General features: G+C 32.8%; 1 protein-coding gene across 15 annotated transcripts in view; it reads left to right on the top strand.

Moving 5' to 3' along the window:
- The window catches only part of LOC123551877 (suppressor of lurcher protein 1-like), a 377,473-nt gene extending 360,551 nt beyond the window's left edge, over positions 1 to 16,922 (top strand). For 13 of the 15 annotated variants that reach the window (XM_045341120.2, XM_053541407.1, XM_053541406.1 and 10 more), the window contains 6 exons: positions 4,637 to 4,820; positions 6,413 to 6,606; positions 7,258 to 7,299; positions 10,631 to 10,802; positions 13,237 to 13,436; positions 13,761 to 16,922. In XM_045341120.2, the coding sequence (XP_045197055.2) occupies positions 4,637 to 4,820; positions 6,413 to 6,606; positions 7,258 to 7,299; positions 10,631 to 10,802; positions 13,237 to 13,436; positions 13,761 to 13,921 (953 nt within the window). In that variant the 3' untranslated portion in view covers positions 13,922 to 16,922. Of the gene's footprint in view, positions 1 to 4,636; positions 4,821 to 6,412; positions 6,607 to 7,257; positions 7,300 to 9,803; positions 9,970 to 10,630; positions 10,803 to 13,236; positions 13,437 to 13,760 lie in introns of all 15 variants that reach the window. The other 2 variants (XM_053541411.1, XM_053541412.1) reach the window with 2 other exon arrangements.
- The last annotated feature ends 525 nt before the right edge of the window (positions 16,923 to 17,447 follow it).

The raw sequence follows: 17,447 nt of genomic DNA on the forward strand, positions 1-17,447 counted from the left end.
CAGGGTAGATAACTATGGACTGATTTTATGTCAAATTACCTCCCTTTATTTCAAATTAAAATGGGTATATCTCCGTAACTAATGAAGATACTGATCTGAAATTTCATTTATGTTAACAGATTTATTTGGCAGATCCTTCTTTTATTCACTTACAATATTTTTTTTTAAATTACTTCCCTTTTACGTTACTAGAAATAGCTTATTTTTAGTAACTTTTTTATTATTGGCCGTAGGGAAAAACTGAGACCACTTTTCTGTGGTACAACATGGATGGTACCTCCAATTTTTAGGTGTATTTTGACATATCTGTACCTTGTAAGATTTTTTTTACTTTTTGGTTAAATTTCTTCCCTTTGTTGTTACTCTCCTTTGGACTTAGATATTTTTTCTGAGGACCTTCTTGTCCTCAAGTGCAATGATAACAGGTGAGCGATATAGGGCCATCATGGCCCTCTTGTTTAATTATAGTGTTTAAATAGCAGTTAGAAATCGTTAAGAACATTACAGTTTTAACCCAGCGACTTCTGGTAACTTCTGATTTAAACTTGATTTAAATATCAACGGTTACCTATCATTTTGAAAGAAATGTTTTAAAAACTTGGAAAAGATATTTATCAAAACAAGACAGTGTGCTACGTACAAAAACATGTTTCTAAGTTTAAAGGTCAAATTTACACTTGGAGATTAGATATTTGATTTCAATATTATTGTGTATTCTACAAGTGTGGCATCAATTGATGAATATTTCAATAGCTTGGCACAAACATCCACCAAAACTAGACAACGTGCTGCGAGTAAGACTCACATCTAGCTGAAAGGTTAAGGTCGTATGTAGATGTCAAAGATTTTGTATTGTTTTATAGTATGGTCTGTTACTTTTAATTACCTCATTCGATATAAAAATAGTTTGGCACAAACATTCGCCATAACAAGACAATGTGCGACGTGCAAGATACAGAGTCAATGTCAAATGTAGAGGTCAGTTAATATATAGTTATTGTCATATGTAAAGTCAAATATTCCAATGTCTCTTTTTTTTCTGGTCTGTAATTTCGCAATGTATGAACGGATATTCAAATAACTTGGCAAACACAATTGCCATAAGACATGCCCCTAAATCAAACGACACACTGGGTGTTCAGTTCAGTCTGTTCTGTTACCAAATGGCAAATATTCACAGGAAACATACTTTTATGTCCTAAAAACGGAGGCATCCGTTTCTTATGATACATTTCTACTTTAGATTGTCTAACGATACAGTTATTTGCGTGAAAACAATAATAAGTTATAATATTGAAATTGAAACGTTTCTTTGTTCAGTCTTTATGATAATAATAATAGACAAAAAGTTTGACTGATGCAACACTATCATGCAAGATTTGAGTCATCCTTTTGCTTTAATATTATATCAGTGATTGAAACAGTGGCAGGATTTGCGAGACAAGAAAATGACAACTGTAGATGAATAGTTCTTGAGAAATCAATCTTTTGATGCGGCCTTTGACAGTTTAATCTATCTTTCAGCCGATCGATACTCCAAATTACATGAATAAAACATTCCTGATATTTCGTTTGCATTTACAGAAGTATAACATGTCTTATGTCATGTAGAATGCGTGTCCAAGTTTAGGACACATAGTATAAATTGATCATGCAATGAGTTTGCTTCATTTATGTATATCAGAACATTTCTTCCTGAAATATTTATTTACTAAGTAACATAAAAACTACCGGACGCTTATTTGCTGTGATGAGTTAGAATCTTTGGCTTTTCTTAATGTATTTGATATTATAACAACTTCTGATAATTTTTCTTTTAGAAAAAAGATGGTGCTTTAAATGTTTATTATGCATTTTGCAAGGATTTAAGTATTGAATTAAGACATGGTATGGAACTTAATGGAATTTATTGTGGAAGTTTAAAATGAAACATTTACAGAAAAAAAAAATGAAAGCAACTGTAAAAAGATGGATGCCATGCCGAAACAATTTTAAAATAGTGTACATTGTAATATATTTACGAGGGGTACTAAAATGGGGATGGAGGAAGTGAACTGATGTAACACCATTAACATACAAGACAATAGATATAAAATATAAAACGGAACGGACAAAAAGGAAACTCAAAATAGGGACACTTCCTAGGAAAGGCCACTAACATATGTAAAGGAAATATTAACGCGTTTGCAGCATGTTAGTCTGTGTTCAGACCCTGTATTTTGTTCACAAGAGATAACTCCTGAGGCTATTCAAATTTTGCATAATTATGTACGTTTTTTTTTTCTCTCAAAACACTAGACAATCAGACTTGCAATACATTGGTTCTTTAAGGTTATCGAGACAACAGTTACATTCAAAATACTGGTTTAAAGATTTTTATAAAGTTTTTTACTTTACACGTTTGTAATCTATGTGAGATATACGAATCAGCTCATGTTTACAAGTTTATTTTTCAGTACAAATGATTATATTTAAAGTACCTTCAATAATCCCCTCTGTGTATTTCAAAGCAGTCACGATATGTAATGTTTCTAAGTCGGTTAATAAACTTTCTTAACAAATAGTTGTGCATTTTTATTCAGATATATAAAATAAATGTAGTATTTTCCAAAGAGAAAGAAACAAATAGTAACAATATTTTTAAATGTTTCTTTTGTACTGTCGGCATAGTTTTCTCCGTAGAGGTATAGTCATTATTTTCTAGAAATTTCCAATACATTCTAGTCTCCAAAGGCATAAAACCTAAATATTTCAATTTGTTGTTGTAAGGCAGTAAAATATTGTATGTCGTGTTAAGAAAATTACACACTTCTTAAATAATTAAATACGAATAATCTGCCCTATTATCGCCTGGGGCGGAAAATCGTTTCAACTCTATTCATGCACCCATTTTATGCGGAACAAAATATTTTGATATATTTTTACCTCTTAACGTTTTCTTTATGTAACATTGTCAGTGGCTCTTTTATCCTTTAATTATATTTCTTTTTACATTAACTTTCCTTTAAAAGTTTTCCTGAGGTCGAGTTTCTAGTTTATTACAGAGGGGAAAGTTATATCATATTTTAATAGGGAAGTTTTATCAATGGATATTTTATCATAATAAAAACTGAAAATCCCACATGATACAAAGATAATGTCAAACATTATAGTTTTCTCATAGAATATCAGCAGGATCTCTGTCACGTTTTTATCCGTACTGATTATACATACTTTTTTCTTGGTGATAGTGGCTTTACTGATTGGCATGTGATAAAATCAGACCATGCATATCATTTTTAAATGCTAAGTTTTTAAAAAAAATAATTCAATATTAATGCATATTTCTCTGTGTAGCCATTGATGGTCACAGCAATGTACAGGGTATTTTATTTCTGTCATTAACACTGCATAACATCATATCGCTTCGGTTGTATATTTATCTTAAATTGACCTGGAAACAAATTCTTCGGGCATATAAATGGTTATGGTGAGAAACTGGCCTCAAAAATATATTTGTCACATATGTCAATTTCGCTTGCTATACATTACGTGAAATGTCATGCAACGTGATTATTGAAGCGTGACGGATAAATGTCTGATGAGTCATTGCCCTAGCATTTTTCATCAGAATAACTCTGATATGTGAGAAATAACACCCTTTTTAGATTATTATCATGCATTTTACGTTAATGAAGTTCTTTGAAAATGAGAAAACGAAAACATGCTTGAATGTGATATATGAGAAATAAGACCATATTGTAGATTTTTATCATGAATTTCAAATTAATGCAGTTCTTGGAAAAATTGGAAAAACGAAAACGTGCACGAAGGTGTTAAAATGTTACCCAGTAAATATGTTGTTAACATATGCTTTATACTTTTAACTTGATTTACATTTCTACATTCCTTTGTTATTGCCTCATAACATTTACAAAATATATATTGTATAGTGGATATTTTGTAGCATTACAAAAACATAACCGTACATTTGTAATATTATCTTTGATAATGTTTTAAATCACTACTTCATAAAAATACTAGTTGCTCAGGTCTGTCTTTGCTTCTAGTTCATTGAGTAAGAACTTACTACCCGATATATCACTACCTCAGATTTTCTTACTGTATGTAAATGACATTACAAGTAAAGTCGTTCACTGTAGAACTTGTTGTTTGCGCAGTGTTGTTTTGCTGTTCTGCAGTTATAAGAATGCTTCAGACATTTAGGTTTAACCCTTATCATGCTAAATTTCTATAATGAACTTATCCATCTTCAAATTTGGACAATACCATTAACTGTTAAAAGGGGTGCTTACCAAAAATATACTGGTTGAATAGCGAATAGTGCAGATCATGATCAGACTGCACGGATGTGCACGCTGATCATGATCTACACTGGTCGCAATCGAGTCCAGCATGATAAGGGTTAATAAATTGGAACAACCGTTGCTAAATGGTTATTTGTAAGAAACTTTATGCATGACTTTATTTAACACGCTATCTACAATTCAAAACAAAAGCCGTTATTTAAATTTCGAGAAAAGTAATCTGGACGTTTGGCCGTTTAAAGAGTAAACGTACACAAGCGGACTATGATGTAACAAAATAATGTAATAAATGTAATAATGTAATAAAATGTTTTATTGTCTATTTTCAGTTCTTAAATGCAATGAGAGTATAAGTAGCAAAGACAAGAAGAACGGAACAATCAAAAATCAGTTCTATTCATCCGGAATTATCTGTCAGTATGATTTTAAAGCTGAGGGACAGGAGCGTATACAACTGAAATTTACTAGTATGGATCTTTTCTATTCTGCTGGAGATCCAAATGATCCATTTGAGTAAGTAGTACCTATAGATTTCTTGTTGGTGTTGAGCAGCAAGCGTGTAAGTTGAACAGATCGATATAATGTTTACTATTGCATATAATGTGGGCTAGATACTAACAGATACCAAGAAAAACTCTTTACTGACAGATACCCGTATCAATTATCAAATGAAACACAGGTTTATATTGATCTACTCAACTGATACGTTTTTCCAAATTATAAGTTACTTTCTGATCTTTTTTACTATTATTGGTTTTGTTTTGATTTTTTCAGTTAAATGGCTTCCTCACATGAACAATTCTACATCATAAATTAAGGGCCGAATTCGTAACGGGTTAGGGCAAGTGATTAAAAGTAACCGATATTATCTACGTTGAAGGCCACTTTAATTCAGTATTTATTAGTTTCCGTATAGCCACTTTAAGTGCGTATAAGCTGAGAAATGAATACTTCTTTGTAATGGTCTCAAAAACACATCGTTGATTGCTTAAACTTCTCCACATGATGCAAGCAGCCACGACTGTTTGTTGGAAGCAGTCACGGCTAGTGATAGATTTGTGGTCACCGTTTATATTAAGTCACAACAATCCAGGGTAGAAAACACATCTGTCTACAATCAGATATCAGTACGCCTGAAAAGAACTAGAACTTCGTGTTGTCTTTAGAGAAGTCTCTTTTTGTTAAAGTTTGTGAACATTTGGTGTTCTGCTTCTTAGTCGTGCAGTGTATCTAAAACACTTAACTACAAACAGACGTGTTCCTGTGTGTAATACACCAGTGAAATAATTATCGGATCAACAGCTTTTGCTAATTTTGTTTTAATTTTATTATGTTTAAAAAAAACGATCTGCCTCGGGCATATGTTGTGTGTTATTTCCTAAAACATGCCTTGTGCCGTAAGTCAGACAGTTGATAAAATTTCTCTGTATATGAGCAATTGTGTAGTTGTCCAAACCAAGATCAAAGAATTTTAATCTTTAAATATGTCCGAAACCAAATGTTTATACTCACTGAGTTTGTCTATCTGTCTGTCTGTCATCTTAGCTACTGGCTAGATTTCAACTAGATTTTGCATGGAGTTTAGCTGCTAATACCAATTTACCGTGTAAATTCCGGTTATTTTGATTTTCGCCGAGGTGTGGCTCCTTTAAGGTCATTTCTTTGGTACTCTTTTACTAAACTTCTTCAACTATACTTCTGTCTCATTTTAATTTAGACGTGTCCGCATTTACACGGGTATGTAACATAAAGTGAATATAAATATATGAAAATGTATATGATTGATTGGTACCACGCTTTGTTGCGCATACTCTGCATGATTTTTGGTTTTAGCCTTTGAAATCTTGTCTTGATTATATTTATCTCAATAATCATGAAATATAGTGTCTGATGTATGAACACAAACTTTGTTCGTTATGTTTTTGTCAGAAAAGAGATTTTAAACAAAGTAACGTAAACGTAGCAAACCCTTGCGCAAGACCAAAGATATAAACTCATTGGTAGAAGTGGAGTTACTCGGACAATCTGTTCTACCTAACAGAGGGGAATGCCTTATTTTATTAGGTAGTTATTTAAGAGACTCTATATGATACGCATATATTTAGGTGCCCAAGCCAGGACAGTATTACAGTGTACACTTATAAAGATGGCGAAGAACAAGAACTTGGTCAGTTTTGCGGCAAGAAGCACCCACAACAGCTCATGTCCAGTGGTCAAAGGATGAGAGTCCTTTTTAAGAGTATGGATAACCAAAAAGATAGCAACTCAGGTTTTAGAATAGAATACAATTTTCGTACAGGTAATTGATTCAGCTATTTTAAAACAATAAAAAATCAAAATGGGTACTTGTTATATAAATTGTTATCAAGGAATAACGCAGTTGTGGCAACTAAAAATCTAGCATGCATTAGTGATATGTTGTTATATTTCTTGCTTTCTGTAATTTTATTTAGGATTAATCAGTTTGCAGTTACAGTTATATGTAATATATATGATAAACTGTATATTTTGAACGAATTTTTCTGTCAAGTCGTACTCAACAGAAATTTATTAGACCATTTTCACTGCAATAACATAGAATTAAAGGTCCTCAGTGTTAACTAAAGCCGTATCCTCACTGTGAGACTTTTAAGATTGCATAAATGTGGTATTGGATGCAACAAATATTACAAAATAAGTCTTTCATTTTTGACAATTTATAAAACGGCATAGGTACAATTGTTGTAACAGTGCTCAGTAAATGTATAGCGATCGAATTAACGGCCTTACTTTAGAGGTGATGCTGCAATGTGACTTGAGCACTGCTTTGAAAACTGTGGTGGCAAAGATGCAGTCTTCTAGTTTATTCAAAAGTATAGTTTTGCACTTGCGACATTCTCTTTCATGGAAATTTGAATTAGATTGATGGATACAAAGTTTTTCCTAAGCAATATTTTTTTTTCATTTGTAGATTTTGGAGTACAGGGGAATGGAGTTCAGGATAACCGCGAAGGTAATTGCATTTGACACGATAAAAGACTTTACATAGGTCTCTTTGTAAAATAGGTATTCGTCTCAGGAACTACTCTTTCTGTAATAAACTGATATTTTGTAGGCTACATGCAAATTCTGCATATGTCTTTGCCTCCATTTTATTTAGCATATACATACGATTCAAGCGTTTGGCAGGTTAAGTAGAAGGTGTTACTCAAATAGTATTATGACACAGAATCCAGAAATATTTCTTAGATCAATTGACCGCGGTTACAGTATCAAAATTCTGTGAAAATGACGTAAATTCCAAGAAAATGGAATAAGATTATTACTTTATGTAACCTTTAGTGTAACAACAAAGTCTTTTTGATTTGGCGTTCCGAACAGATGATAAATTTCTGTGTTCTTTTACTTTGAATATATATGTATATCTCCGGAGTGCTCTTGAATAGTTCATGAAAGACAAAGATGTATGCAGTTTTGGCATATCTACATACTTTTCCTGGTTCGTTCTTGTGCCGTTGATTAGCATTAATGAATATCACTGATTTATTCTAAATAATTCTAAATAGCCTCCATAACTAAAATTGATATCTAATTTTTTTGCCTATGATACATATATACAGTATTTCTAGATTTCGAAAATAAAATAAAAATGTTTACGAGTGTTACGTTCAAAAATAAAATCTTTACAACTACCTTGCCCTGCTTGCTTTAAAAATGTGGTGTTTCTGGAATAAGAAAATTAGAAAGATCCAGAAACGATGTTTTGTTACGCAGTCAAACGGCAATTAAACTTGCACACATATTTAGTGGGCTCATTCGGCCAAAGCTGCGGGCTACATTCTGACAGATTAGACTTTTTCGAACATAGACAGATCACTGACAGTGAATGATTTGTTTCTATGGTTATGCACGCGTGCAGAAAACTAATTTACAGAATCTGTTTGCATGGCAACAACAGACACAACTGGCAATCTTTCTTAGGCATGACATGTTTTTGCGATTTTAGGAAGCAAATAAATTCTTCCATGTCCCTCCGTTCCTCAAAAGATTAAACAATTTATGACAATTTTATGGTTTTGGAACGAATGATCAGTGCTCCGAATAAACGTGCAGTGCATAAGTCTTTACTGCAGTATCGAAAACTAAATTTTGCTCCATTTTCAACATTGTGTCATATCTGATTTAACCGTCAGAATTAGGTCAAAGCGACTTTTACACATTTTAGGTAAAACTCGTCTGAATCTTGTTGAAAATTGTTATTTGTAAAAATTCTGTGGTTGTTATAAGCATTTTGTACTAATATTAACAAAGATTGCATGTAAAAAGTTAAATAATGTTTGAATGCGTTTTCCATCTCGGACATCCATTCTATATTGAACTCTACGTTATATGTTTGTAGCCGATTACGCTCCCAAGGGTTATTGACTTCCATTAATTTTAGGGTAATGTGAAAGTAAGTCAGATTTGTGCATGATGTGCACATGTCCCTAAATGAAGGACGGTTTTACTTGCCACTTTATCCCTTGGCCCGTCATTTATCATGTTTTAATAGACAAAGTTCCTGTTAACACATTGCTGTAAAATATTTGGAGAGCATGTTTCAGCCCAAGTTATAGCTCTGATATAGCTGTTTTTTAGTTAGGAACTACAGTCGTATGATATAAAGTGAGGGGTCAGCTTGAAATGTATTGTTATATATAATGATATAGTTAACTTATCCTTTCTTCGAACTTTGAAACGTATGTTTAGTGATGATTGAGACGAAACAGGCTGGTTTATCTTTGTAAAACTTATTGTTGACATCATCCAGCGTGTCTGGGATATCAAAGGATGAAATTTTAACATTCATTGCAAAATATAAGATCTTATAAGTTAGCACATTCGAGATAAACCCATCGAATTGAACATAAAACAATATTTTGAATCATTAATTCCAAAGGCAGTCATAAGTTTTAAACTACCACTTTATATTTGTTATATGGTTGCTTGAGAATGGAAGAAAAATTTGGAGTTTAAGATGTTACTCTTTAATCACAAGAATTCGCAATTATTCTTAAAAAGGGCACTTCACATTTAAGTCGCATTTTTGATTTCACATCGGAACGTATGATAAGGACATAGCCTAAGCATGTCTCAGTTTGCAACTTTTAGCATGTGCAGTAAGAATGACATTTCAACTACATAAAATCTAGAAAACTGGTGCATATTTGCTATTAACTACTCATGAATTCCACATGTCAGAACAATTAAAACTAACATGATATATCCTAAATTCAAAGATAAATTCATAGATTGATAGTATAGTTATAAAGACTCATTTATATGTACCCACTCAGAATTCTATTCCGTATGAACTGTTGGATGTCCTAGTTTTTTATGAAAAAAGTATCCTGTTCTGAATTGTCAGAGAACATTTATTTTTACATAAATACGTTCAGTAGATATCTATATTAGACATGAATATTACATTGTGAATTAAAATGTTTCTTTCATTACTTAACATAATTTTGCTTTTAGAGTGTATATTCAAATACAGCAGTAAGCGAGCATCCCAGGGGATTTTTACCTCACCAAACTATCCTGGTTTCTATCCCCGCAACATGGAATGTCAATATATTTTTAACGGTTTACCAAAGAAAGAAATAGTCGTCATAGACTTTGACGACTTTGATCTTCCTGAAGGGTATGTTACTCTACGCTTCTCCTTGTCCGGAATTGTCTCCCTTGTTTCATGTATGCACGATATGTGTCTTCGCCACTTTGTTTTTGCTGATTTTATCTGACAGAATCCAGGTATTTTCTCTGCATATAATGCTTTGATTTTTATAGATTTGAATTAAATTGGCATGCTTCTAGGTCTTGTTTGCAGGGATGCATTTTTAGAACTAAGCGTTTGTATTTTTACCTAGTGCATGTATAAGATGTATTGTAAAATGTGGATGCACCTTCACAATGGCAATATCACATTCAAAACTTACACACAAAGAAGCTGTGTAATGCAGTTATAATTATGCAACGGAGTGTCACTGAAATTACCTAATTGCATTTTTTTCTGAAATGTCATTAAGCGGCAATATTTTCTAGATTTTTCTTAATCGAAACAGATTTTTGTTATTTCCTTTCGATCAGTATGTTATATTGTCATTCGGAATGCTCATATTGTTATCGTACATTAGAATGAACACTTTTCACCACATTCAACAGCCATGCTGCGCTGACATAGACATCAGGCATCTCGCAGGTCATGGGCAGGGGAGTACTTGGCCTTCTGGACAAGGCAGTAGCTTAGTTATGTTTTTATTTTGCTTAGTAAATTGTGACACACTGTAATATTTCTTTTGCAGTCTGCACTTTCATGTTTCGCAGTACATTACATACCACTGGGTATTTCACATCCCCAAATTATGGGGGTCAGTACCCTAGAAATACGGAGTGCACTTATATTTTCACTGGAAGACTTAATGAAGTGGTAGAGATCGAATTTCCAGAATTTGATGTAGATGGAATAATCCCAAGGTAAAGTAGAAGACACTTACTAGGCACCATACAATTAATGAATCCATCCTAGGGCATATTTTACGATGGATTCGCTTGATATATAGTTTTGGAGCTTCTCTTAATCTAGATGTTTGTGGACTAGCGAATCAATATTGTAAGCGTGTTCATTGCACAAAAGGTTTTATACAGTGATTACAGGGCTGTAAAAATATATTCAAAATTGAGAGGAGATTCGACTGATATATATCTAGTTATATATAATTTCATGTAAGACCAGCACTTTGTCTTTATTGTTTTTCAAATCCTTGGCGTTCGTGGAGTGCATTCAGTGCCAATTTTGTAATAGAATTCCGCAACTTTGTAATAGAATTCCGCAATTTTATAGAATTCCGCAATTTTGTAATAGAATTCCGTTTCAGCTACAATTCCTATAGTGCGTGAAGGGTTTTGCACATTTAATTACCCCTTTGGAATAGGTTAGATATGTCCGAGTCTGTAATTATTGATGCTCTGTATCATTCCATGTTTCCAGACAATTTTCTTACATATTTTTTATCCTTTACAAAGACAATCTTAACGTGAAGTAGTACTTCTAGAACTTTGGAAATGTAATCTTTGTATTTCTATACTTGGTTTTATCAAAATATTATCAATCTACATGTAGCATGAAATAGCATGTAATATTCTAGTAGCTCAATCGTTACATATAATACATTCGTCTTTTTTTATTATAAGCAAGTTAGAAGATGTCTTGTGTCAAAAACATGATGTATGTAGCCCTATAATAAAAACATAATATATTTAGCATAATTTTTTGATGTTGTCTAGACTTGTTGAAATCTCTTATGCACGATTTTTAAATTAAGAATCAATTAAATAAAAGCAGTTAAAGCATTTCACCTAGCTGGTTAATGATAAACATTATAATTTGCCTATACAATAACAGTTATATTTAACATGATGTGAGATACACAACATAACAGTTAACGCGCATATTTGAATTATCCTGTACAAAAATGTTAGTTAAATACATTATGTGTATGATATGTTAAAGGAATCCGAAGATTAATTATATATATAAATGAGAAAAATTTTGTAATAACGTTTGAGAAAAGTTACTTATTTTTGGATGAACGTCAATAAACGTAAGAAAGTATTTACAAATTTAGTCCAGTTCAAGATGATGTGTATAGTGTACCCCCCAGGTCACAAAGTCCAAGGTCAAGGTCACACCTGAAGATCAAATGGCATGACAAAAATATTTGACTTTATCTGCATTAAAGCTATGATTGTCTCGGGTATGAATCGCCTTAAGTTATAGCTATAATTGATATTAAATATGAATAAATGGGTCTCTATATTGGAGGTTTGTCCCGGTAGAATAGATCACTGTTTCCATTTGAACTGTGCGTGATTAAAGAGATTAAATGAGCCGCGCCATGAGAAAACCAACATAGTGGGTTTGCGACCAGCATGGATCCAGACCAGCCTGCGCATCCGCGCAGTCTGGTCAGGATCCACGCTGTTCGCTTAAGGCTTCTCTAATTGCAATAGGCTTTGAAAGCGAACATCATGGATCCTGACCAGACTGCGCGGATGCGCAGGCTGGTCTGGATCCATGCTGGTCGCAAACCCCCTATGTTGGTTTTCTTATGGCGCGGCTCAAATGTTTCTGTGATGCGCTGTCAAGAGCAGAAATTCATATTGTCTCCAATAATCTCTTTCGCGTTTACAGTAAGAGCAATGTATTGACCGAGTCTTATAAATCATTGCCACTGCTCGTCTCTGATGAAACATGAAATGCGTTCTTGATTTTGTTTGGTGCAGTTATAAGACAAAATTTAATGTCTACGGTGTTAAACATCTGTTCTGTGTACAATCAAAATATCTTTATAATGGCATATTTTCATCCGTAAATAATGAAGGATTTTTTTATATGTTACATGTAAAACAAACAGTTTTTCATTTCATAGGTTTTTTTAAGTCAAATATATTAATTCCGGTTTACATTTTCAGGCGATTGAGCTCAATCGTTACATGTAATACATTTGTCTTTTTATCTTAAGCAGGTTGAAAGATGTTTTGTGTCAAAAACATGATGTTTGTAGCCCATTTATAAAAAATAATATCATAAATATATAACAATAACATAACATAACATATGTTTATGTGTTATGTATATTTACTTATATCGATATTTTGACAGATGTTTGTTTTGGAAAGAATTTCCAATTATATATAATATTGTATTTAAATGTCAGTTCCGTACCAGTGAAATATATAAAATAAAAACCCGTTGTTTGTAACAGTGAATATTTAAAATATATTATATATTTCAATAAACCTTTGAAAAACAAGAACTATTTTGCTTTATTTCCTATAATTTGAATATTTTAGAAGTTACATTGCAAGTTTATATATTTAAAGTTTTTACTCTTTTTTTCCCCTCAAGGTGTGATAACCCTACTGACAGCGATTATGTTGCGTTCTCGAACTTTCTCAATACAGAAGACAGGCAAATGCGGCGTTACTGTGGAAATCGACCATCTTACCCTACAGTGACGTCAGACGCTGCATTCTTTCGTGTAACTTTCCGTTCCAACAGCAAGTTTGATGCCAATGGATTTAGAGGTCGCTACAAATTTAAGCGAAGTTAGTACTTATATGCTTATTTAGTTACAACCATGCCCTTTCACATTTTGAAGATGTGATGAATTCATTTTGATGTTTCTTAAGAAGACCAACCAAAACCACTTCCTTTCTTGTGTTTAGTGTAATTGAACTGGATTTTTATAATGTACTTATTTGGTGTATGTTATATCATGATCCTGTCTAAACATTTCCTTGTCGGATTTATGCAGTATATAATAATATGTATGTTTTTGTCTATATATTTCAAAATCATCTGCTACACTCCTAAGTCTCAATGGTTTTCAAAACAATATTATCTCTTATCATCATTTGTCATATTTTCAGTAGAAGAGGAAACTCCTTACGTGACAGCTCCTCCTAGTGAGACACCGCAACATGTTCGCAGTAATGGAGGCTCAAGGCCGCAAGTTGACATAACCGTTTCCATAGCTACAATCATTTTCTTTTGCAAATCTGTGATAGATCATTTACTCAACGTTTTCTGACTTACTGATGTCGATGAGCATAATTAGGTGAATAATGACGCACAGATTTTGACGCTTTATGCAAGGGCATATTTCAAAATAATGGTCCATGGGAACAAAGTACAAAATAGGGAGCCAATGTAGACATTCCTCTTTTGAGCTGAAGTATGCATTTAAACACACGATATACATATCACAGTGTCTTGAACTTGTTACTAGTCGTGGTAGAAATTTCGTGTAAACAGTCAATGGGTTTGGCATAAACGGGCACAGAATGATTGAGAATAAGATATTCAGTTTCGACGCAAAGTTTTCATTGTGAACGGAAAAGTAAAAGGAATTGAAGAAAATGTGAGCTTGCATACTTCCTATGTAAATGTTTATGTTTTATGAACTGCATACATTTCTAGAAATGTTTATATTAATATTTCTATCAGTTCATCTTTATCGCATACTATATTTTATGACTCTTAAAATTGTATGCATGTGTGAAGTGTCTTTTTTCAAATCCATTTAATTTCATGTGAGATATGTGGTCTCAATTAATTTGAATATATGGTTTTTTATATGAAATTCAGATGTATGAAAACGCTTCATCTCATACGCAGAGCACAATCAGTCAGGAAGCCGGATTTAGGACTTGCAATAAGAGAAAATACTGTTCACTCGTCTTATCATCAATAATACTTGAATATATTGTTATTTTATGTAAATGTAATAGGAAAATGTATGCTTCATGAGTATTGGTATGGATTTGATCGTTTCTATCAGATATATAGGTAACATACTTGATGATGTAAAAATAAAACACTCGGTGTAATCGTAATGTGATAATGACGGTTTGGGAGAATTTCGTAAATACATTAAGACACTATTGCACATCTTCATTAAATAATGAAAACAGAAGTGCTCTTTGAATGTGAGAAAATGCTAATTATTTTGGTATTTGTTTTTGTTTTTGCAGAATCAATGCATTAGGTTTTAGAAAAAATCGAAATCAGGAAACGATTGAATAGTGGAATATTTATTCATAAGCAAGGAAAATATAATTTGTCTTTATAATAAAGAGACATTGTCCTTTTCCTTGAAAGTCTGATTTTCTTACTGCGGATGAAATATTTTCATATTTTCCAATGAATATTAATAGCTGCAGTGAAATGGCAAATGTAACTGACTGATAATATGAAACAATACATATACGTCCGACCAATAAGAAAATGAAATAAAAAGTGCAGCTGGTGATCTGCAAAAGTGTGCTAAATTTAAGTAATCCTTCAGTCACTGATGCAATTATATGTGAACATATGAGAAAGGCCTAAAATTGTCTTTGTGGTGAATGATGTGATTCTTTTATATCAACAAGGTGTTTGTACTTTAACTACTGATCATTTTTTAAAAAGCGTTATTTGTTATACATGTATTTCATAAATGTTTAATATATACTTACAGCGCTAACTTACGTTATCATGATTTTAAAGTGTTAGTTAAGTGTCATGTTTTTTTCCGGTTATTTTCCAAATGTTATAAGAAAAGCATTTGGATCATGCATGACAATTGCGTCTGTTTCTTCTTTATATTTTCATATGTGATAACACTTACCATGCTAAATTTCTATAGTGAACTTATTCATCTTCCAATTTGGACAGTACCATTCACTGTTAAAAGGGTTGCTTACCAAATAGACACTGACTGAATAGCGAACAGTGCACATTTTGATCAGACTGCACGGATGTACAGGCTGATCATGATTTACACTGGTCGCAAAGGCAGAATCAAAACAACACAATATATCCGATCATTTATTGACGTCGTCATATTAACCCTTACCCTGCTAAATTGCTATAATGAACTCAGCCATCTTTCAATTTGGACAGTATCACTGACTATTACAAGGGGTGCTTCCCAAAAGGATACAAACAGAATGACGAACAGTGCAGATCATGATCAGACCGCACGGAAACTAGACCGCTGTAATCTAAGAGTTAACATTTGGTTGTTTTAATATCAATAAATGTTTTCCTTCAGATGTTGATTTGAATCCTTTTTATTGAATGGAAATCGATGAGAAATCACACATACATAATTTTGGATTCAGTTCCAGTATGTTTGACAGTATTCTGTTATTTAAATATCCGGCGGACATGTCAGTTTTCTAAACAGTGAACTAGCCAATCAAATAATACGCGCATTGTATATATCTCGACGGAGAACAATACTGAAACTCTACATATACTCGTAGGATAACATAACTTGGATGGCCGTTGAGTTTGCTACATGGCGACACTTTAGAATGTATTATAACATGTGTTATTTAAAATGTTTTACTTTTTACCTTACTTTATACCAACAGTCGATTCATTGGCATCCATCCTTACTGGTATATGTTACTGTATGTGTATTTATTAACTATGGGAAGTTTATTTCTATTTGAAATGATTTTCATCTTCTGGTATAAAACTTATAATCATCAAGCTGTTTATGACTGATGTTAGCCTTTACCCTGCTAAATTTCTGAAATGGACTGGTCCATCATCCAGTTTGGCAGTGCCATTAAATATTCGACGGGGTGTTCTCTAAACATTTACAGACTAAACAACGAACAGTGCAGACCAAGATTAGCCTGCACAGACGTGCACGTGCAGGCTGATCTTGGTCTTCACTAGTCGCAAAAGGCAGAATCACTTGCCGCCAGCAGACTAAATGTTAAAAATATTGTTTGTTTGTATGTCAGCGGTCAATACAAAGTATGACCGCAATTTACCGCTTGAAATATTGTTATGTTTATGCAATTTTGTAAATGTTCTTGTTCACATTGTTTGTAATTCATACTTACTGCTTTATAGATTTTGTATAAATGTATGTGTATATCAGTGAGTAAACATAATTTCAGTTATAAAAAGAGTTTATTGTACATATATTATATAAATAATTATGATCTGACATGTTAAAATAGTAGATGTTATTATTTCATATGACTTTATTTCATGTATAATGTCTGAACTTTAATAAATTATAACAAAAGCACGAGTTTTAATTGTTTCTTAGACACTGTAATACCCTTCCAAGCCAAACAAAAAGTAATGCAAGACATTGTGCACTGTAAACAAAACATTTTCAAATATCTTTGGTACACAATACTTTTAATCCCCTACCGGTGGAACATCTATAGGAATGCCCTCCGTCCGTCCGTCTGTCCGACTGCAAATCTGGATCATGCAGTTACTCAAAAAGAGGGCAATGTGTAGATTATGTACTATTGAAAGTCAAATAAAAATTGTTTCCGCTCCATAACTTTTATATGCATTGATAGATTATCTTAGTGCTGCACACAAATGTTCCCCCATGATGGTACAATGTGTCAACACATGCTCTATGCCTGTCGGTTAAATTTCAAGGTCCATAACTTTTTTAAATTACATTGAAATGTTCCCCATGATTAGACAATGTGCTGCGCACATGAGCCATGGTTGTCAGTCAAAGGTCATGGTTACTATTGAAGGTCAAGTAAAATTGTTTCCGCTCTCGCTCCAGAACTTTTATGTGCATG

The sequence above is a fragment of the Mercenaria mercenaria genome, chromosome 4 (genome assembly GCF_021730395.1).
Source record: "Mercenaria mercenaria strain notata chromosome 4, MADL_Memer_1, whole genome shotgun sequence".
NCBI lineage: Eukaryota > Metazoa > Mollusca > Bivalvia > Venerida > Veneridae > Mercenaria > Mercenaria mercenaria.